Genomic DNA, 19002 nt, shown 5'->3' with positions numbered 1-19002 from the left:
ATCTATCTATCTATTTTTTTAACCCATAACAGAATTTTATAACTGTAAGTACATCAAGAGATAATCTAACACCCCTACCTTATAGAATCCACTATAGTTTTGTGACTTTAAGTTATATAGTTAGAAAGCTAGGATTAGAATTCACACACTAAGAATCCCAGTTCACTGTTTAATCTCTTTCAAGGTGTAGTTGTGGTATTTATCCTTTCTAAAACACCTCACTAAAGATATTTTGTTTTTCAATTTTTAAATTAAACCTGTCTTGTTTTATTCATATTTAGATAATATCATAAAATAATTCCTCTATAATTATTTATATTTTTTGCTGGAACTGAAACTTGACTGCAATAAATACTGGTTGAAATAAACAAAAGAGGCCTTCTTGATGCACCCAATCAGAACCATGCATTCCCTTTCCTTTGGGCATTCATAACACCGCTCATTTAGTCAATTATGTATTCATTCATTCCATAAAGATAAAATCTACTGTAGACTAGAAACTATGCGAGGCAGTGAGAAAACACACCCCAAAAGATAATTGTAACAATGTGATAACTGCTATAACAGAATTTTATATAGGTAAAAAAGACTAGTAAGAATGGTTAAACATGCTAGGAAAAACACAGACCTCTTAGAGAAAGTAACTCTAAATTGACTTTTAAAAAGGAGGAACATAAATTTATTGTAAAGCAGACAAAGGGAATAAAGGACATTTCAGAAAGAGGGAATTCTGTGTTCAAAATAAAAACTACAGTAAGTTTCTCTTTAGTCTTTATTGCATTGTATCACACTGTTTATTTCTGTGTAGAAATAGAGTTTATGGCCTCCTAGGGAATTGGAATTATATTTTGTTCTTACTTTCTATAGTGTTCATTAGCAAATATCTGATACATTTTTAGTGAATAAAATTAGTGTTTTTGGTAATCAGTTTTCTAATTGTATTAGGTTATAATTAGGGATTGGGCTTCTATCACAATAGGATTTAACTAATGATACACTTAAGTTTTTTTTTTAAACAAACAATAAACACTTTGTACATACTTTTTGAGGATACACAATCTCTTCCCGGAGGAAAGTGTTTTCTCCAGCATTCTTATCAAAGAGACCCCAGTCCATCTTTAGATCCCAAATCAGGGTATAGCAGGAACTGATGATACAAAAGACGATCCACAGGTAAAAGAACACTACAGTATCTGAGTGATTTCGTTCTAAAGAAAGAAAAGGAAAAGAGAAAATTACTAGACTTAAGTAAATTTCTTCATCAAATAAAACTACTCAAAAATAGATTAACTATAGTATTCCATAAAGGAAATAAGACTTTAAGGAGATTTCCTCAGCAGAATCACTGTCTAACCAAGGCTAATTAATAAAGATGATTTTTCTGAGATCCAGACAAATCATTAAACACTTATCGAGTATACATTACTTGTACAAGTATGCATATGGTGTTTTGAAGGGTCTATGCCGAATACATAAAAATCCAAGAATGCAAGTTTTGAAGTCATAAAATATGTCATTTTAATTTTTGCCATCAGATGGCAGCTTAGGGTAAAAGATGAAGCAAATAAATCCTGGAAACATCACTCTCAAAGAATGAGCTGCATTTACTTCAAGAAATTCTTGGGTTGCTTTTACTTTACAACAGTTCTTTCATACTCTTAGATCTTGTCAATACTTACTGTGAAGGTGATTAGATAATTCTAGATAAAATGCCAGAGAGTAGCTGCACACAGGGCTGCATGCTTGTAATCTCAGCTAGATGGGAGCCTGAAACAGGTGGACCCCAAGTTCAAGGCCAGCTGGGCAACATAGCAAAACTGTCTCAAAATAAAAAGGATGGAAATGTAGCTCAGTGGTAGTGCTTGCCTGGCATATGCAAGGTCCTCCGTGTGGGCAGTGGGGAAGGAGAGCCAGAAAGCAACAGACTAATAAGGAATTTATCTTTAAGGACATAATCAAATTTTAAAAAGCTTAAATTTTGGTCAGTTTCCCAAAAGTACAGAAAGCAAAGGCAACATCACTTATTTCCACGATCCTTCCTATTAAAATAGTATTTATTAATGTTTTAAGTACAGATGATTCAAAGGTAATTATCAGAAATTTATAATCTAGTGAGTGAAACAGACATTTGTTACTGATAAATTTGAAGCCAAAGTGAGGTCAAAGTGAAATATAAATAAAGTGCTACGAGACTATCAAGGAGAATGGGAATGTTTCCAACAGTAAGAAATAAGACGAAGTGGCGTTTGAGTTACTTCTAGAAAAAGAAACAGTATTGCAAAAGCCAGGGAGATGAGGTAAGGTCACCCAAGGGTGAAGGAAGACAATGAGAAGGCATGGGGCAGGACAGCACAAGTTATGTTTGAAAATCTACAAATAATCTACATCTATGGTAGGTGACACATAGAGGATGTAAGGGAATTGGGATAATTTAAATGAAGCTGTGGAATGTCTTCTTGGGTCTTGGGATCAGATTTTTATTTTTGAAAAAAAAAAAAAACTGGCTGGCAAATTACTTACATGAGAATTACTTAATTAAAAAAATAGATACCTCAGCCAGCTCACAAAAGTCGATGTGTTAATTTTTCAGAACTCTGGCTACAGTGGAAATATTTATACCATGGAAATCAGCAAACACACAAAACAGTGCCCATTATCTCCATTCCCTTCAAGGTTTGTTAAATATAAACATATACCAGCATCCACCCACCCAATACTAGGGAATAAAGCCAGGGTCTTCCCGCTGAGCTATAATTCAGCCCATTTTTTGTTTCTTGTTTTGAGACAGGATCTCATTAAGTTGCTAAACTGCCCAGTCTGGGCTTGAAATTGCAGTCCTCCTGCCTTAGCCTCCCTGAGTGCTGGGACTACAGGCATGTGCCATCACACCCAGTGCTACCCATCTGTTTAGCTTCATCTCTTAGAAAATCAATGGTAGGGCAAAGCAACTGTTTTAATTTTTTTAGTACTGGGAATTGAACTCAGGACCTTACGCTTGCCAGGCAAGCGCTGTGCTGCTGAGCTATCTATATTCCTGGCCCAGCAACTGGTATTCTTAAAATGGTCCACAATAGCTGGGTGTCATGGTGAATGCCTATCCTCTCAGCACTCAAGAGGCTAAGGCAGGAGGATTGTGACCTTGAGGACAGCCTGGAATGCACACCAAACCAATTTTCAGGTCAACCTCAATTACATAGCCAAATCCTGTCTAAAAAAACAAAAGCAAAATACAAAACAACAAAAAAGGCATGAGTGAGTCTAATGAACAGTCCAGCTTCACTATGAACGTATTTTCAGGCTTCAATTATTTCTACAAAGGTAGTTCTTCAAAAAGCAAAGTGGGTTGAAGATTTATACTACAACACTATATATGAACTTAAAATGTCTAACATTTTATTGGTGTAGCTGGATATATTCTAACATGTTTACTTCATTCTATACAGAGATACAGAGTCTAGCTGAGTGGTATCATTCAACTATTAACACCGTGGTTGCATTTTAAAAGATGCTATAATTCACCTCCTTATAAAGCATGAAGCAAACTCAGCAACTTAATAAAATTCACTATTCTCATACTTCCAAAACAAGATAAATACAGAGATAAAGACAAACACCTTAACTATAAATTATATTACCAACTTTTAAAACTGAATGCTTAGTATGTGCCATGTACTCTACATATATTACCATATTTGGTTTTCCCAACAATAAACTATCATTCTGTTTGCTAGTAAAAGCAAAGATAGAACAGAGTAACTTACAATTAGTAAGAAGCAACAAATGAGTACTTTTCAGTTGAGTAAAGGCAATACTGTCTTATTACTGAAAGCTGATTTTTTTCTTTAAAATTACTGAATAATCAAATGTAAATTATTACATAAAAAGGAGCTTGTTTTTTAAAAGTTAAATAAAAAAGGATTTAACAAAACTAAAAGCAATGTGTTTATTTTCTCGTCTTCCTAGATTTTAAGACCTTTCTTTTTAGTATAATTCTTAAGATGGTACAGTGGGTCAAGTATTTCCCTCTTTTCAAAGCTCATTTTATTTCTATGAAATTTCTATGTAACACACACGAGGACTTACTTTTATATAAACAAATATTCTTACAGAATATTTCAAAGTAAGTAATGAATTATCTCCAGGAATTTGTCAATTACTAGCATAAATCTGGTCTATGCATGCTACATTTCAGTCTTATTTTAATTATCACCCTCATTTGATCTTTCCCATCACACAAATGAAAACAGCCGCTCCTTGAAAGCATCTGCCTTCATTGGTATTCAGAGGATATACTGCAAAGATATTATCACTTTAGGCAAGCAATTATATCTTATTCCCTCTTGGCTAACACTGGTAGTCCACTTTAGTAATGTACAGAATCACAGAAAATCAAGTCATTGCTATTCTACTTTAAGCTTCTATCTATTACACACCTGCCACATGAGAAGCATAATTCACATCGAACATATTTATGGTAATGGTCTCTACTGAATCCAAAACACATAACAAATAAAATTCTTACAAGTTTTGTGCCGCTATAGCCATTGTGAATGATAAAGTAAAATAATGTTATAAAAGGTGATTTTAAAATTCCAGAAAAATTACATATAGAAATCATCATGAAGGACAAGAAGGACATTTTAAAAATAGTAATATTTTTATCTAAAAATCTCTTTACTCTTATAATTATTACTAGCTTTTAACCTGGAGTTAAACAAGAAAATACAATACAGAAGGTACAGTTTTCAAAGCCTAAACCTACAGAATAAGGTGAATTATGACTGAGGATATTATTATCATCTGGCAAATCCTGGACCTATTCTCATAGCCTGGAAAAAAAAATCAAGCCACAGAATGAGATTTATGCTATTCCCTAAAAACCAACATACAGAAGGTTCTCAATTTGTGGTTTTGCTTACAATATTTACCTTAAAATGGTGTGAAAGTCATATTCATTCAGAAGACACTGTACTTTGAATTTGGATCTTTTCTCACGCCAGTGATATGCCATAGGATACTCTGTTGCTAGGCAGCATCAGTGAGCGTAGCTCTAGTCAGCCATGAGATCATGAGTTCAAACAACTGATACTCTATAGGCTACTGCGTTGCTTAGCAATGCTATTTGGTAAGTTAGGCCTACTAAGTACATTTTTGACTTAAAATATTTTAAATATTCTGAGTTGATCTTAACTTTAAAATGGTAAAATAAGTTCTATAAAACTATGAAGTAACATTAATAACATTTCTAAGATATCATGGAAAAATACTTTAAAAGTTATACATGTATGTTATGGGGTATAGCTCAGTAATAAGAGTGCATACTCAGTGTGTATGAGGCCCTGGCTTCAATCCTTAGCACCAATCTAAAAACAAAAGACCCCCAAAACTATACATATATTATTTCATATTGTATATAAAATTATATTTATAGAAAAAGACAAAAGTAGTTATCCCAGATGAGAGACAATATTAAGGGGACTCTAACTTTATTTGAAATCTATCTTTATAGAAATATATATACATGTCCATGCTTTATTTGTATAATTAAAAATAAAAGAAAAACAAAGAAAGTGGGGTGACCACCAGAGCAACATCCGGGGAGAGGAGGAAATAAAGTCAGAGCATGGGAAAAAGGGTACCTTGTTCCCCGAGACTGGAGAAAATGTAGTGAGAAGGAGTTTGGGATAAACAGGTTAAGAACAATGTAGTAGAAGGAAATTGATAGGCTCAGCTTTCTCAAGCTAGTAAGACACAAGGTGGTCTGTAAGAGTAAAGAGGGAAAGGCTGAGTTGATTTAATGAAAAGCAGTGAGGATTGTTATAAAAATCCTTTTCAAGTTAACATCTGTGAGATCAATACTGTGTAACTGGTAAATCAGCAAAGGACAAATATATCTGCAAGTATAGAAAGAAGTGATCTCTCCTTCCTATGATAGTGTCATAAAACATTCTGTTTGTCCATGTATGTCTTTTATATATATATATATATTTTTTTTCTCTTTCCTATAAGTCTGTACTCAAACATTTTAAAAAGAATTTAACTTTAGAGGAAAATGAACTGTATACCTTTTTGTCTTTTCCATTAAGTTGTAATGTTTTCCAGGGAATGATCTCACATCTGTATTTTCTGAGACCCTATGTAGCTAGGTGCTTAATAAAATATCTGCCAAACTGAAATGAGGTGAGGTCTATGCTTTACTCATTCTTCTATTTCCTATACAATGCTTTACCTTTTATCAAATATTTGGGGAAGACAACATAGTTTCTGGTCAGTCTACACATATAATGTGTCCTCCAAAACACACATAAAGTTGAATGTGAAAGACAACAGACTTATGTGTTGTATAAGATTGTTTCTTTTTTTTTGTTTGGTTTGGTTTTGGTTTTTTTCCGGTACCGGGAATCGAACTCATGACCTTGCGCTTGCCAGGCAGGCGCTGTGCCACTGAGCTAAATCCCCAGCCCCAAGATTGTTTCTTAAGATTTAAAAATGAATAAAAAATATTAAAATACTTGCATTTGCAAAGCCCTCTTACCCCAGTGCTAACTAGCGTATGAACTCTTGCTAGACAAGCACTACATCACTAAGCTACATCCCCAATACAATTAAATATATGTACTATCATTTATAATTCCTATGCATTTAAAGAAAAATGGAAAAATGCAATATACCACACAAATGGGTAGGTTTTTGCACCAAAGAAGTGATGGTGCCAAAGCTCAGTTCACAACTAGCTAAAAGCAAAAAATATTCTGAATCCAAAGGGTGATAAAGAGGTACCTGCACACATGCCTGGCTTATGTCTATGGTCCCACAATGCTCAAATATCCAGATTTCAATAGAAAACTACTGGCCATACCACGAACAAGGAAAATCTCAAAAATTGGATGAAAAAAGACAATCAATAGATGTCAAAACTGAGATGACAGAAATATTGGATGAAAATTTTAAAATAGCCATGATAAAAATGCCTCAGCAAAGATAATTTTAACAAAGAAATAGGAGACACAAAGAACCAAATGAAAATATTAGAGCCAAATAGAAGTTGAGTGAATGGTGTTAAGAGCAGAACAAAGAGCGCAAATGAATGATTAAGCAAACTGAATGACAGAACAAAAGTAATTACCCACTGTGAAAAACACAGAGAAAATAGACTATAAAAAGAAAATAAAGAGACTCAGGGACGTGTGAAACCATGAAAAATGATCTAACATTTGTTTCATCAGTCCTAAAAGGGAAGGAAAGGAAGCACCTAAAAAAGTACTTGAAGAAATAATGGCTGAATGTTCCACAAGACTGACAAAAAATATACACTTACAGGTTCAAGTAATTACACAAACCCCAAATAGAAGCCACAAAAATTGATCCCCAAACACATTATAATTAAATTTCTGAAAAAGAAAATCTTAAAAGTGGCTGAAAAAACCCTGACACCTTACTTACTGGGGAAAAACATTTTAAACAACAGCAGATTTCACATCAAAAATCTTCTGAAGGCTAGAAGGAAGTAGGCACATTTACCAAGTGCTGAAAAATACAAAAACAAAAACTTTCACCTGGAATCTTATACTGAACGAAAATATCCTTCAAGAATAAGGAGAAATTCAAGACATTTTCCGACAAAGGAAAACTAAAAGATTTTCTCAGTAGACCTACTTTAAGAGAATTGTAAAAATTCTTTAAACAGGAAAAAAAGGAATCTTGTCATATTAAGGAAGAAGAATTCAGTAAACAAAAATATGGGTTACATAAATGTAATAGGTTTTTTCCTCCCAAATTCTAAGGGAAAATTTTTAGATGTCTGATATGGTTGTAATGTATATATTGAGAAATATGTAAGGCCATTATGTTATAAATGGGTATGGGGAAAAGAATCTAAAGAGAAGAAAGGTTTCTATAAATTATTCAAACTGGTAAAATGATGATAGTAGGAGACGGAAAAGTTATATACATATATGAAGCAATACTTAGAGCTATATGAAGAGGTATACTAAAAACCATTATATATAAATCAAAATAGAACTATAAAAATGTTCAAGTGAAACCATAAATAAAGAAAACAAACACACACACAAAAAGAAAATGCATACGTAGACCTATAACATTAAATAGTTACATTAAATGGTAGTGGTCTAAATAGACCATAAAAAAGATTGGCATAGATTGGCATTAGATTAAAAAACATGATCCAACTATATTCGATCTACAAGAGATAAGTTAAAAGATAATAGATGGAAAAAAGATGATAGATAAAGAAAACATATTATACAAACATTAACCAAAGGAAAGCAGAAGTGGCTGAACATATTAAACTATCAGATAAAGTAAACTTCAGAGCAAAAAAATTTACAAGAAACATTTTGTACTGGTACTCTTAAAGACAAATTTCCCAATTCCTTCAATAGTTGTTAGTCTGTAATTTAGATTCTCTATAATTTCCTGCATTTATTTGTAATTTTCTAAGATAAATTGTCCATTTTATCCACAAATTACTCATACATGGTTTGACTTTATCCACAACTATAATTAAAACCCCTTTCCCAGTATTTTGCATGAGTTTTAGTCACACCTTTATCATACATAATATAATAACCAAATTACCATCGGTCACAGTGTACTTGTACTATTTAATTGTTATAATAAACCGGTAAGGCAGGAATTATTATCTCAATTTCATTAACCTCAGAGAAGTCTCGTTACTTTCTCAGGGAAACAGTTAATAAATGGATAAATTAACCTAGTCTCAACATGAAAAACTGCCTTTCTCCAACATGGCAATTTAAACTTCTTACTGTTAGAGGACTAAATTAAATTGAAAAGAGGAAGGTATCTGTCTCTCTAGGTGAAGAAAGCCCACTTCCTGCAACAGAAAGTTAAAAGAAAATTTTTAAAAACTGATTTCAAATATAAATTTGAGTTCTTAACAAAGGAAACAGAATAGGCATATGTGCATGTATGTGACAAGGAAGAGGAAGACTGTACAACAGATTCTAGTTTTTTGCCCAACTTCCTTTGTTGCTTCAGTATTTTCTGTACTAGCTATGAAATGTGTTGAGAGGCTTCAACATTCTGTTTCAGTGAATGTTAATGTTCTTTTGAAGAATTACTGGTAATGATAAAACAAATACAAGTGCAAGTCTGCCTTTAAAAGAAATGGTGTTAGAGGCAACTAAAAAGTATTTACAGACATCTCAGAAGCATACAGGAGAGCAAAGAAATACAAATACTATATATAAATGAAGTGGATAGATTTTAATTTTCCCTCCCATGAAGTGAAAGCACTATTTTTTAATGAGGAGAAAATAATAATTGTATAAGAAAAGTCTAAATTTTTTGATAAAAACTATCTCCTACTTCAATTACAGTATCAACAAAGGTGCTGAGGGTGTAGCATGGTGGCAGAGTGTGTGTTTATTAGCATGTTCAAGGCTCTGGGTTCAATCTCTGGTATGCACACATGCAAGCACACATACACAGTTATCAATGAAATTATTAGTTCACTAGTCTTTGTGAAAATATTTTCGTATTTTTTTCACTACATTCTAAGAAGCAGATGGACAATACTTGTTTATTAACAATGTGTAATAAGAAAGTAGTTAACTTTATCTCTGATGTTTCTTAACAAGTGAATTTTAACATCCTAAGAAAGAACATTACTCTAAGCAAATTATCATGGCAAACCATTCGCCCATTATTTGAAATAACATTAATGTTAGTTTCTGTTTCCCTCCAATTTAAGAATGACTTTTATGTTTCTGGAAGACAAAAATGATTCCACATTGCTCTTACTAATAAAGTGTGTGACTGTTAAGGTGAATAGCCAAGTACCTGCTAATGTTTTTGGTTTTCTATGAACGTGGTCACTTGGAGCAAGGGATAAAAATTGTTCTACTGCCTTAAAAGTACAGTTTGAATTATTCTTGCTCACTGTGCCTTTGTGTTTTCTCAACTATAAACTTACCTGGCACTTGTGATGACAGTACATGGCCCTGTCTGCTCTTTTCCATTTCTGCTTTGTTTATTCTGAGTTTAACACTGTGTCATTCAGATGAGCTCAGAGCAATAGCAGGCAATATTATAGAACAAAAATAATCCAAGACCTAGGTGTGAATTCTAGCTTTGTTACCTGCTTGAATTTAACTTTGGAGAGATATTGTCTGAATTCAATTTCCTTAACCTGTTAAATGTAGATCAAGTGCTTACCTCTGACAAAAACTCTCTCCTTTACGTAACTCTAGTCAGATCCCTCAGCCTTGACCCTGGCATCTGTCTTTGTAGGTCTTAAAACACCATCCAGTTGTAGCAAGAAATCTGCTAAGTTAGCTAGAAGTCTCCCCACCCTTACCATCACCCCGACCTCAAGTATCTGATCACTGTAGTCTGCTTTTAGCAAGAATCCTGACAAGTAAGCTTAGCCAGAATCCCCCTTTAATGCTGATGTTTCCTCTTAGTAACTCTCCACACACTGTTCCTAACCTACTTCTTAGTTATAAATCTCCCTTTATTTATGCTGTTTTTGGAGTTGAGCCTATCTCTATGAAGAGATCACTTTTTCTCAAAGGTCATAGTTCTTGAAGAAAATGCCCTTTTAACTACTGTCCTGCTCTGATTTTAAGGTTGCTGTGAGCATTAATTTTATTACTACATATTACATGCCTAAAATAGAGTCTGACCCATACAAGTATTCCATAAATATTAGATTTTGATAAAATTACTTCTGATCACCTATTCCTTGTAGATGGTTTGCATTACTTTTTGACAAGCTATTGTATAATATTTCATGTATCACGTTTTACTTTGAGTAAATAATTTACTATAAGCAAACTATTCTGTTGCTGGATGCTTATTTGATTATTTCAGTTTTTCACTAATGCTGTGGAGATATATTAACTTTTGTCTGCTTCTCTACTTAGGAAAAGTTATAGATGGGGAGTCCTAAGGGGTGTTCTATTAACAAATCACTACACTGCTTACCACTTATATTCTATCAATAGATGAAGTGTTCATCTGTTCATATTCTTGCCAGCAATAGCATAACCTCTTCTTTCATTAAATATTTTAATCTGCATTTCTTTTAATGTAAGTGAAGTGAAACTTTTTATTATCTATATTTATTTATTCTGAAAAATCATGTTAGTGTCCTTTGGCAATCAACAACTTAGTTTAGATTCCCATATAATGGTAGATTATCTTTAAAAGATATCCACTCCCCTTTTGCCCAGTTCTGTGTTCACAGCAAGAATGAATACTCCTTTACTTCAGTGGGGTTGGATTTGGCGCCTTGCTTTACCTTCAGGATGAGCAGACATCCTTTGGCCTGCTCACATGACTTGTTCTGACCAATGAAAGGCTAGCAGCTATGAAGCAAGCGGAGGCTTTAAATGTCTTTGTGCAATATGAGTTGTTTTTGTCAGTGCCATGTGAAGAGCTTCCCCAAGTAAAGGCTGTTCCTTTACTGGGGCCCAGAATGATCACACCTAGAACAGATCTAAACCCGACCTGCAATGAGGAGCTAAGCTCAACTGAAACAGAGGGCTGAAGAAGTGAGATCCAGGTAGCAGTAGGTCATGAGTACACTTTACTGCATTGAACAAGAAAAATCTGATGGAAAGAGGTTCACATATAATCTCTTATTACGGTCTACAGGCCTTATAGACTATTTGCCTGTGAATTTTTCTCTTTCTTTTGCTGAAAACACCTATACACAATAATTTTCCCTTATGTTCATACTTTTCAACAATAGCATCTCATGTGAAATTATATAAAATATAAAATAATATGTAAATTAAAACTCAAGCAACTGTCTTTCTGATAAATTGTTCTATAAACTGAATACATAAATATTTTACTTTGCTTCTTTTAAATATCACAAATTCCCAACTTCTAAGCAATAAAATGGTACAGACTATTTTTAAATGTTAAACTTTTGTTGTGGATGTTTCATACTGTTTTATATATATAGAAATAAAACACTATCTATATGAGTTGTAAGAACAATTAAAAAAACAATGGTGTCTAAAAGAATACAACCAAAGTGATATCAGGGTATAAATGTGTGTTATTTTTTAAAAAGATACAAAGGAAATTTAATTTTTTCAAAGCCATAATTAGTATATCAGAAGCAATTTAGAATTAGATAAAATTATATTTAAAATGAGCACAATACCAAGGGGACAAAAGCCATTCAAGAAACATTTCTGGAATTAAAGTTACACTATTAATCAGAAGACAACAAATCTTACTTTTGGTTTATGGCATCAGCAAGTCTTAAGCTAATATAGTCAAGATGACTTAAAAAATTATCAATTTCTTTTCTGCATTATTAGTCTAGGGAGATTACAGCACAATACACCAAGTTCAAAGGCTTAAAGTTTTAGATTACTTTAATAGTAAGGCAAAAATGAGAACATTTATCCAAATGAACTTTTTTTAAGAAGTTGTACATATGTCTTTGTTACGAAGTTAATGGAACAAAAGTTTCCCTAGAGACTTAAAAACAATTACCATTTCTATTATAGTATAAGAAGACTAAAATTTAGAAATCTGTAATAGTGGCCTATTATTCAGGGTAGAAAGAGAGTAACAAACTGTCCATACTGAGGAGAGGAAGCACTTTAGGACTAAATGTGCTCACTCAAAACAAAATGGCTATTGCATTGAAGGCACTGAACTACTGTTGAGGAATCCTCATTAGGAGACACAGTAACCCTTAGAAAATTTTTAAGAAGAAGAAATCTAGGTACTGGAAAACCACCAAACATGCAGACATAAATGGAAGTCCAAGTGTACAGATAACATCTCTTTTTTGTAAGTACTGTAGCTTTAAAAGCAGTGAATACTTTTTAGCAAATGCTAACATAAAAGTCTAAAGGAAACTATGGATTTTTTTAAAAATTTCTACTTCATATAGTTAAGAGAATAGTTACGTACTACATCCACTAAGAATTTATAAATATTTTTGAATGTTAGAAAATAAAAAAGTAAAATAGAAAATCTACCAAAGTACTCTCTCCCTCAAAAAGTGATTAGAAGTTAGCAACATAATGGTCTTTTCTGTTATTGTACCTCCCACAGACTTCTGCTTGCCAAAGCCAAGAAACCTCAAAAACACAAAAACCATTTAAAATACCTTCCTTCCTCCTCTAATCCCAATTCTTAACAAAACATTTCCAAGAGCTGGCTACAAATTTAGTTCTGTAATGAATTCTTAAATACAGACTGACTGCTAACTAAATTCCTTTGTTTCTAAAAATCAATGACAGAAAATAAAACATACTAAAGTATTCTAAATGCGTTTCCTTTTTAATACAAAAAATCAAGGTTGGCTGCAATACTGTAACTATCATACTGAGTCTCCCTAAAATGGGTTACCTAAATCTTCTCCTTTACCTTCTAAAAAGTGACTTTAGGTGCAGAACTGTTAGGCCTTCATTTTTATATGGACACACAATCTTCAAAACAATCTTGAAAATGCTCCTAATATAATGCTGTTACTATGGTAACCCTGGTAGGCTAGTTCTTTTCAGACTCAGATTTCTTGAGTGTGAACAAGGTCACCTCACTATCTCTCATTCTTTTTTCTTCATAATTTATCTTTTAGCCAGATGTGTTAGCACATGCCTATAATCCCAACACTCTGGGAGGTAAGGGTAGGAGGATTCAAAGTTTGAGCTTCGCCTGGGCAACTAGTGATTAATTAAGACCCTGTCACAAAATAAAAAATAAAAAGGGCTTAGGATATAGTTCAATGTCAAGATACAGAGAGAGAGAGACAGAGACAGACAGACAGAGACAGAGACACAAAGAAAAAGAGAGGAGGAAGGAAGAGGCTTTGTTTGCTGCTATGTTTTTTTTTTTTGGTGCCTAGGAAAATATACCCTGGTGCAGAGCTGTCCTATAGTAAATACTTTCTGAATGTATGACAGCTCCATCTATTTGTATCTACCTACTCACCCACCTTATTCAGAATTAGAATTAGAGAACAAAGTATTTATACAGAGATGAACATAAATATGTTAATCTGAAGTCAAAACTTTTCCTGTCTGGCTGACTACTTTCCTAATTAGGGTAGGAAGAAGATCAGAGTATGTTACTCCACTCTGGCATAGAGATCATTTTGAGCTGAAGGCAAGTGAGAAACAGCAGATGCAGGAAATCACTCTGCCTTCTCTCTTTCTGTCTAAAATCAGGGAACAAATTTCACTTGTATAGCTAAAAGAAATTTCTATTTACAAAGTCATCTCTCCCAAACCAAGAGTAGGACAACTCTTAGTTACCTGAGTGACTCTCAATGGAGGAGGCACCCACTTGAGTCTGTATAACAACCTTTACTAAGTAACCCTTTTCTTCTCTGTTGGTTTCCCTGTATATTTAACTTCCCACAATTACAGTCCCTACAGACTCAATACTACACCTTCGTTGACTTATTTTTCAATAATTTATCACTCTGCAAAAATAGAATATAAGCCCTTGAGTCTATCTACTTCTCCGGATTCTCATTTCTTTTCTACAAAGATCTCTGTATGTATAATAAACCTTTCTTCTGCTAACCTATCTTTTTGTCAATTTAATCTGCAGGATCTTTGTCAGTAACTTAAATGGAAAGAGAAAAAGTTTTTCCTTTCCTACAGATAAACTGTAGATATTTTCTATAAATCAGACAAATGTCATATGCAGTTATGACTTCATTTCAAAAATACATTTAAAGAATCTGATATGATCAAAGCATTTCACTGAAAAACATTTCATTGGTAACTGTATTTAAATGAACAGCATTTTAATTTTGCTTTTGTAATATGTTGGGCTAAACAAGGAGATTCTAAAATTAATAATCATAGGGAAAGTCAGGAAAGGAAGGGGAAATTAAAAGAATTAAGATGTGTTAGGTACAAGTACCAATTCCCCACAACAAATGTAGTCATGTCCTACAAACATATACTAATAAAAATTAAAAATTAGTAACTGTATGATAGACAACTTCTATCTAGAAATTTCAAATAGCTAATAACTAATGAATTGTTACATTCTTTTCATTCTGTTTATATTCAATTCTTTGCTCTATTTTCAACTCTTTAATAATGAGAACTTATTCATTAAAAATAACTTGATGATAAACTACATGTAATTTTTGGGCATATGATTCAAGTTAAAACTGAGTCATTGTAGCAATAAAACTCCTTCCTTCTTCATCTACATAAAGTTCTACACATATAAAACCTAGAAAAGGGAAATACCATATTTATCACATTAAGAAACACTTATGTGCAACAATTATTAAAATTTGTAATACATTTGTAATGCTGCTTTGAACAAATGTAGATAATAATCAGGGTAATAGTTTCAACCCAGAAACATTAATATCTTTGCACCTTGTGACAGGAAATAAATTCAATTTACATATATATGTAGCAGACAGGTCATTAAAATATAAAAATATATTACACTAAAATAAAAGTATATCACATTAAAACATACTTCAATGGTAATGAGATATAAATTTTCTATTATAGAATTGCTTCACTAAAAAAAATGCTAGCTGGGCATGGGGCACACATCTGTAATTCCAGCATTCTGGTGGCTAAGGCAGGAGGATCATATCAAGTTTAAGGACAGCCTGAGCTACATAGTGAGTTCAAGGCCAGCCTGTAGTGGACCCTACCTCAAAAAAACAAAAATTCTGAGTATCAAATTGCCTTTTACTTATATTACCTGGATATATTTAGTAGAAATGTTAGGCACATAGTTAAGACATTAGCTGGCCTGAAAGAAGGGGAGGAAGTTGTGGGGGTGAGGGGTTTGTCCAAAACAGTTACCAGTTAGTGAGTTGCCTGTTAAGTAAAGAAACAAAGACTTCAATTTATAATACATTTATAATCAATTGTTAGGAATCAGACCTAAAGCAATCCCACAGAGCCCAATGACATTTTAAGTTTATACACTGTGCATAGTCCTTTAGCTACCTTGCTATCTGGATACTACAGCATTCTAGGCTGCCATAGCCTACAGCCCAGTGATACCAGAAAAGGAAATGTTTTTTTAAAGACCCTCCAGCCTTGAGCTGGAACACGGTTTACATTAAGAATTTATATATTTCAGGGGCTGGGGATTTAGCTCAGCGGCAAAAGCACCTGCCTGGCAAGCGCAAGGTCGTGAGTTCGGTTCCCGGTACCAGAGAAAAACCAAAAAAAAAAAAAGAATTTATATATTTCATGTATTTCTTACCTAATTAAAATGCCTGTGAAAACACAGACTATCTAAAAAAGGATAGGAAGACACTTCCCAATCCCAAAGTAACTTATAAGTAAAATATCAATAACCATCATAATTATCCCAGTTCTCTGAACCTCAGAAGTAGTTCTGTGTGCATAAAAGGGTATCCAAACTTGAAATGATGCAGATGTCTCTGGCACTGCCATCCGTTCTCACTTGAAGGCATAACTCTCTCTGTATCTACTTAATGACAAAGTCTACTTATACTTCTGCACTGTCCACATGTCTTGATTAAATTCTCCTCCAACAGCACAAAAACCCAGGACCAAGGAAGTGAGGGGCCATTTCTTTGCTATGTGAGGACCCAGCTTCCTGGTAACACACATTTAGCAGTTTTGCTTTAAAATACACTAGAAATTATGTTTTTCAGTCTTTATGTTTTATTAGCACATGTTTGCGGGACATAATAACTCACTCCTTGGGAACTGGTACAGGTACATAACACATCTCAATTCCTTTTTTCATCTCCTTTCCCTTTTTCCTTCCCCTCTCAGTCTCCCTCCCATTTGCAAAAGATCTATTTCCTATTATCTTTTGTTTTGCTCTTTATTTGTAATTTGTGTAGAAATGATATACTTGGGAATTATTTAAACATCAGATAAAAAATCTAGGGGAGAGGAGAGAGGGTAGAGAGGAGGGACAAAAGGATAAAAGTGATCAAGATATGCAATATCCATTTACCGATCCCCTAAAACAAATGTAATTGTAATGTGTTGCAAACATACACTAATAAGAAGAAATTTGGCTGTAAATGTAGAAGTATCCAAGATACTTGTAAGGGGTAAAAAAAAAGTCTAAAGACCACAAGGCTACCTAAACCACTGCTTTTCCAGGTTTGGTTTTTAGATTTCGAGTGTTCATGGATCTGAGAAATTCAGACAGTCAGCTTCTTAGTGATAGTATCAATATAGGTATAGATACATTATGTTCTAAAATATCCCATCAAAAATACAGTACTCATTTTTTACCTGAAATGGGAGAAGAGTGAAATGGGAGAAGAGTGACAGGTTCTGGATAATTTAGTATCAAATCAGTTGCTGATTTATAAATTCTCTAATAACTTTCTTCTTTATGATGCAGGCTGGAACTGAATGATGGCATTCCTCAGCAAGAGTTAAAATTATAGGAGCTTTGGAGATGTGTTTCCTTCACTGAGGTAGTTGGTTAAATTATATCACTTAACAAGAGTGCCTATATAGCGGTAACATTATTGGCTACATTTATTAATACCATTCTAAATGCAGAATCTACTGCAAAGATGGGAATATATTATAATGTGATCTGCTGGACCACATCCATTCCAAGGCATACTAAAGTAATGGCCTGATCTATCATGACCATCAAAGATACTTTATTTTTTTCCTTTATTCATTTTGTGTGGCGCTGGGAATTAAACCCAGGGCTTTGCACAAGCTAGGCAAGTACTCTACTGCTGAGCTACATTTTCACCCCAAATATACTTCAGCTAAGTAGCAGTATTGTAGCACTGGCTGAAGCTCCCAAAGTACAGTCTCTCAATAAAAAAAAATTACTGAAAAACATCTACCAAGTATTTAAAAATAACTATAATAATTTCAATTAGTAACACTTCTTTACCTCCTACAGATGAGCAAGTGCAGCTTGAAAGGTGTGGGCTACACTACTACATTACTGATTTAGACAAAGGAGGAATACACTTTAGTAAAAGGAAGCTAGATTGTTGATTGACAGTCCTTGGAAAAAGGTTAAAAATTCAAAAGGAGTGACTACATGTGGCTCAGAACTTAAAAGCTTTTTTCTCTTCCCAACAAAAGAGCAATGGCAAGTAATAGCAGGTTGCCATGGAGATGAAGAACTAGAGGGAAGAAAGAACTCAATTTACAGTTAAATGGGCTGGAAATGATTCTTACTACTTGGTGAAGAAAAGTGATTAAAAATATACTTGATTTCCACAGGGAATCTTTTTCACCTAGCCACTTCCCAACCTCATTAAAGAATACGAAAGTCTAAGACACCAAATGAAAACTCAAAGCATCCATAGATTGAGCTCATTAGACATAATTCAAGATTTCAAACATCACAATCCTGTCTCATCTGGGTGACTGTGGTTGTTTTCAACACTTGCTAATAAATAATGCCATGAGACTAAAACTGTGTTGCAGAACACATATTGAGGGGACTAGAACTTCAGCGGGAAAAAAGTATAGCAAATGGAAAGTAATCACAGTGAGAAACAATTTGAGTACAATCTAGGTATTAAAAAAAAATCTCTTCATAGTCAATCACTGAATACCTTTGTGAGTGCTGTAAAGGGCTGCAAACGTCACCGTGAAGAAAGTTGTGGAGTATTTGCCAGCATTAACTAAGTGAGGAAAGGCCCTTTTTGTGTCTCGGTATCTGCGCAGGCACTGGATGAAGCGAAGCCAAGCAGGGATGCACTGAACAACGGCTCGCACACCATATGAGTATTTGTGGCAAATTTCTGGTTCTGTGAAGATTTCAAAGAAGAAAAAAATTATAAGAAAAAGTCTGTTCACATCATCTAGCCATACAGAACAACGATCAACAAGAAGCAGAAGGCCTTGGTTTCAGAATCACTTTCTTCTTTGCGATTATTATATTCTCACAAGCGTTTCAGTGGTATATAAATCAAGAACAAAAGGTACAATCTGTAAAGGTGGTTAATGGGAAAATTTGCCTTTTCAGACTTCTGGGTATCTGTCCTAGAAGCAATTTTTAACAAACATGATAAAA

At 33.7% G+C, this 19002-nt stretch overlaps 1 protein-coding gene across 1 annotated transcript in view; it reads right to left on the bottom strand.

The window, feature by feature from the left end:
- The window catches only part of Xpr1 (xenotropic and polytropic retrovirus receptor 1), a 149597-nt gene that overhangs the window by 17579 nt on the left and 113016 nt on the right, over positions 1-19002 (bottom strand). The window contains exons 11-12 of the mRNA XM_013503153.1: positions 18542-18736; positions 1042-1208 (exon numbers count right to left, since the gene is read on the bottom strand). Coding sequence (XP_013358607.1) covers positions 1042-1208; positions 18542-18736 — 362 coding nt within the window. The remainder of the gene's footprint in view (positions 1-1041; positions 1209-18541; positions 18737-19002) is intronic.

Source organism: Chinchilla lanigera, unplaced genomic scaffold, assembly GCF_000276665.1.
Source record: "Chinchilla lanigera isolate Chin_1 unplaced genomic scaffold, ChiLan1.0 scaffold00005, whole genome shotgun sequence".
NCBI lineage: Eukaryota > Metazoa > Chordata > Mammalia > Rodentia > Chinchillidae > Chinchilla > Chinchilla lanigera.
This window is presented reverse-complemented; position numbering and strand designations above follow the sequence as displayed.